The following is a 4,521-nucleotide window of genomic DNA, read 5'->3' on the forward strand; positions in this document are numbered from 1 at the left end:
TCCGACCTGCTCATTTGTTTTGAGCCTGACCGTGCGCTTTGGCAGAAGACTTTTTGCAGCTCCACTCACTGGAATTTCCTCTCTGATCGTCTTATTCTCTACACTCAGCTCCTTGCCATACTTTCCACCAGGCTTTTGGTTATCCTTGTAATCTCTGCGCTCTGTTGGGCGTCCCTTTCCCTGTCTATTTCCAATGCGAAGTGCCCTTGCACGGTTTTTAACCTTTAGGGCACAATATAAAATGCATGTTGTTGAATTGACAAAATCCCGATTAGTATTCTAACCCTATCTCTCTCTATTTGACAGTGCCCCGGTTATTCCTGTAACCCAATCTCTCTCCACTTGAAAAAAAATCCGATTAATACTCTAAATAGCTCAATCGAATTGACAAGGTCCTGAGCAGCGGTCCCTGTCTTTTCAATTGACAATCTTACCTCTGTTGAATGTCAAGACACTGAAAGTGTTCTCTCCCCGTTTAACGAGCTTTATCAGAACCGAGACATTTTATTACCGCGAAACGTGGATGCCATTGTGTGTTAATTTTAATAGTCCCACAATTAAATCATAGTTTACAAAGTGCTGAATCAATGCTCACACACTTGGGCGTGGATATGACGGGTTTGAAATAAGCAGGGAAAAGTATTAGCCACCAATTCCCTAAAAGTCAGTAAGCAGGTTTATGCAGAACTCTTGTGCCAGAACTGACATTCATCCAATTTCATCGGCGAGCTGGGAATCGCTGGAAGGAGCGGTTTGAGCCAGGCTGAGCCAATGACGAGGCTGCATGGGCGGATCCAGCAGAGCGCCTGCAGGTCGGGCGGTTCTGTACCAATGATCTGGGCCGAGGGGCGGCCCGGGCGGCGGTTCCTGCAGCCTGCGTGGCTATAACTCAGCGACAAGCGGATGGAGTGGGAGAGGGACAGCGCCAGTTCAGCGCTCACCTGCACATGACCCACATGCAAACATGATGTCCATGAACAGCAAGCAGCCCTTCGGCATGCACCCCATCTTGCACGAACCCAAATACACGACTCTGCACTCGAGCACCGAGGCCATCAGGAGAGCGTGCCTGCCCACTCCTCCGGTAAGTCACCCTCATGGAAAACAAGCTCATGTTGGAATTTCTCTCCGGAACTCTGTCAAATTGCGTGGGCATTTAAAGTTATAATTTTACATCACTATTTTAAGTTATAAAGAGGCGCGGAGGTCTCCAGTCAGAGAGTTATATTGTAGTATTGTACAATGTTGGCAGTCTCACCAAGAAGGATGTCAATTGGGAAATTGTATCAGGAGGAGCCCCAGACCCAAGTGCCCAGGTAGACAGAGTGTGTGCTTGCTCTGTCACTCACGCTGCACTGTAGCGGTGCAGAGTGCACACTGCCCGTCCCGCTGTGGGTAATCGCGGTGAAATCTAACTACTTTTTATCGCTTTGCAAGTCCTATGAAATATCGCTGTAGGAATTGACACTTCCCACATGCGCCAAGATCCGACCAAAACCACTTTAAAATTATTCTACGTGTTTTCACAATTGATGAAGCGTTGTTGGTCTGAGAGAGGAAAGAATGACCCGTTAAGTGGAGATTGTCAATGATGATGCTGAAGGAACACTCACAAGGATTCGGGGGGAGCCAGCGGTAGGCATGTTCCTGCACAGCCATGTCCTACAGTCTGTTGTTCAGGGTCGCGGTACTAATACCCTCTCCTTTTCCGTTCCAGTTACAAGGCAATATCTTCACCGGATTCGATGAGACGTTGCTGTCCCGAGCCGAAGCCCTGGCAGCTGTGGATATTGTATCGCAGAAAAGCCACCCGTTCAAGCCAGATGTCACCTACCACACCATGACCAGCGTGTCCTGCACACCTACCTCCTCGTCTGTACACCTGCCCCATCCATCGGTGCTGACCTCTCACCCCCATCATCACCATCACCACCACCAGACAGCCCAAGGCCTGGATGGGGAGCTGCTGGACCACCTGAACCCTGGCCTATCCCTGAGTGGGATGGCCGGGCCTGAGGTCGGCTCCACACCATCACATGCCCATGCTCACATGCCCGGTATGAACCACATGTCCCATCACCCGCACCACCACCAACCTATGAACATTTCCCATTCACACGCCCTGTCCGCCCATATGGGCCTGGGCGCGAACGACGGCGAGGCCGACCCCAGGGAGCTCGAGTCGTTTGCAGAGAGATTCAAACAGCGGAGGATCAAGCTCGGTGTGACACAGGCCGATGTCGGCTCAGCCTTGGCCAACCTGAAGATCCCGGGGGTGGGCTGTTTAAGTCAAAGCACAATCTGCAGGTTTGAATCGTTGACTCTGTCGCACAATAACATGATTGCGCTCAAGCCCATCCTGGAGGCTTGGCTGGACGAAGCCGAGAGGGCTCAGAGGGAGAAAATGACCAAGCCCGAGCTCTTCAGCGGAGGGGACAGAAAGCGCAAGCGGACCTCCATCGCAGCCCCGGAGAAGCGCTCCCTCGAAGCTTACTTCGCCGTCCAGCCCCGTCCTTCGTCCGAGAAGATTGCAGCAATTGCAGAGAAATTGGACCTGAAAAAGAATGTGGTGAGAGTGTGGTTTTGCAATCAGAGACAGAAACAAAAGAGGATGAAATTTTCTGCCACGCATTAAGACATCCTGGGCACTGCTCAATCGTATTGAGACGATGCGGAGCAGGATTTAATAACTTGTGTTTTCTTGGTGCCCGACAAAACGAAGTGAGAGCCGGAAGGATCGGTCTGAAGAATGAGCTTTGATTGTGTATATTTTGTACGAGTTTGAGGGGAGCGAGCTTTACGTTTTGGTTAGAATGGGACATCAGTGACTTATCTGGCAATCATATTGTAACAAATAATCTCAACGAGACTTGAATAATGTTTAATCACATTCTTGTGAAAAAAAGATCCTGTTTGCTTTTCTACCGTAATAGGTTGTACATAGTATGTGAATGAATTGTGTGCGTTCAACCTTCATTCGCGTGATCTGGTCTGGTACATTGATCCGGGCTGCTGGAGCTACAGCTGAAGTGGACACGGTGCTGGGGCAGGTGGGGGCTTGGCAAAGTCATTTCGAAAACAAAAGCAGAGAAACAATTAGTTATGTAAGAACGGGTCATATGAATTCTATTGTACCTCTTGTATAGTCCACAGGTCTGTCTCTGCATGATTTATACATCATTTCAGTTTAGTGAATGTCGCAGTCACGATATTAATAGCAAAAAGTAAAAATTAATAATAAATAAGTTTAAAATGTTTTGCAATAACTGTTTACGAATGGTTTCCTACCTCATCCACCCTGGGGGGTTTTCACTGTCCTTTTCCTTCCCCTCCATCTAGTTCAGTCATAAATTTAATTTGGAAAAGATTGAAAGGGATTCACGATGCATTGACAATCAAAATTACGTTAGAAGTATGTAGTGGTACAATAGACTAGTTGAGACACTGGGGGAATGTTCCGTATGGAAAGTTTGAAGCGAGAGGTCAGTGAGTCTGAAGGCAGTTTACGAACTTGCAGAGACTGTCATCGCCTGTCTTCCTGCGTTTGTTTATCTCGCGTGCGAAATTCCTGTCCTCCTTTTATTTGCTGGAAATTTATCGCTCAGACCAATTTCCGTGTGTGTGCGTGTAGGTGTGTGTGTGTGTGAGAGAGAGAGAGAGAAAATGCGTGTGGCCTGTACCTGCAGCCGCTTCACCCAGCTCTCTCTCCCCACCACTCGCTGCTGCTGTCCCGGTGGCTGACAGTGCACTTTGGGAACCGGTTCACAGACTACCCTGTTCCTACAACACGCTTCTCTCTGATGCTGACTTTCCCAACGGTTAGCTCCGATCTCAAAGTGTTATTTATTTTACTTTACTGATTGTATGTGTGATTTTTAATCAGATGTGACTCTGCAAAGTTTTCAATAAAACTCCGCACGCTGCAAAACGAAAGAATGCGGTCTTGAACTGTACCTTACACAAGGTGAACTCAATGCAGACACATATTTCGAATACAAATTGCAACTACATTAAAATAAATCATTTAAAGTTTTATCAAAACGCGAGGGCCTGGTGCCCAGTGCCATGTTCACTTTTTTTGTAGTTAGATATTTTTCAATGTAACAATCAGTTTCTATACTCTATTCTGTAAACTTCAAACGATGTACTGTATTAGATTCGAGTTCCCTCGCTATGCGGAGTTATTCCGCCAGCAGAAACTATTTCCAATAAACTCAAAAGGTAAGATCGCACTCAGCTGCTCAGTCACTCGGGCAAAACAATCTCTCTCTTTTGACTCAATCTGGGTTTTCGGTGTGGGAGATAAAAGACAGGTGGATGCTCTCGGAAATATCGGCTTTCAGGGAGATTTCGGGATCTCTTCAAGAACACTAACCAGAGTCTGCCTGAGCGGTTTCAAACAGGGGACCCTCCGAATTATTACTCAGATTGGTGCAAAAAAGCTGGGGAGACATTATGGCTCCGTCATAACGACCCGACCCCAGGTTAAGGTTCAAGTTCACCTGCCGCGGAGTGGGAGGG

At 47.7% G+C, this 4,521-nt stretch overlaps 1 protein-coding gene across 1 annotated transcript; it reads left to right on the forward strand.

The window, feature by feature from the left end:
- The first annotated feature begins 921 nt into the window (after positions 1-921).
- On the forward strand, positions 922-3,961 carry LOC122557491 (brain-specific homeobox/POU domain protein 3-like). The gene is made up of 2 exons (XM_043705239.1): positions 922-1,084; positions 1,718-3,961. The coding sequence occupies exons 1-2, from the start codon at positions 965-967 to the stop codon at positions 2,633-2,635; spliced, it is 1,038 nt and encodes a 345-aa protein (XP_043561174.1). The 5' UTR covers positions 922-964; the 3' UTR covers positions 2,636-3,961.
- The last annotated feature ends 560 nt before the right edge of the window (positions 3,962-4,521 follow it).

This window comes from Chiloscyllium plagiosum, chromosome 15 (genome assembly GCF_004010195.1).
Source record: "Chiloscyllium plagiosum isolate BGI_BamShark_2017 chromosome 15, ASM401019v2, whole genome shotgun sequence".
Taxonomy (NCBI): Eukaryota; Metazoa; Chordata; class Chondrichthyes; order Orectolobiformes; family Hemiscylliidae; genus Chiloscyllium; species Chiloscyllium plagiosum.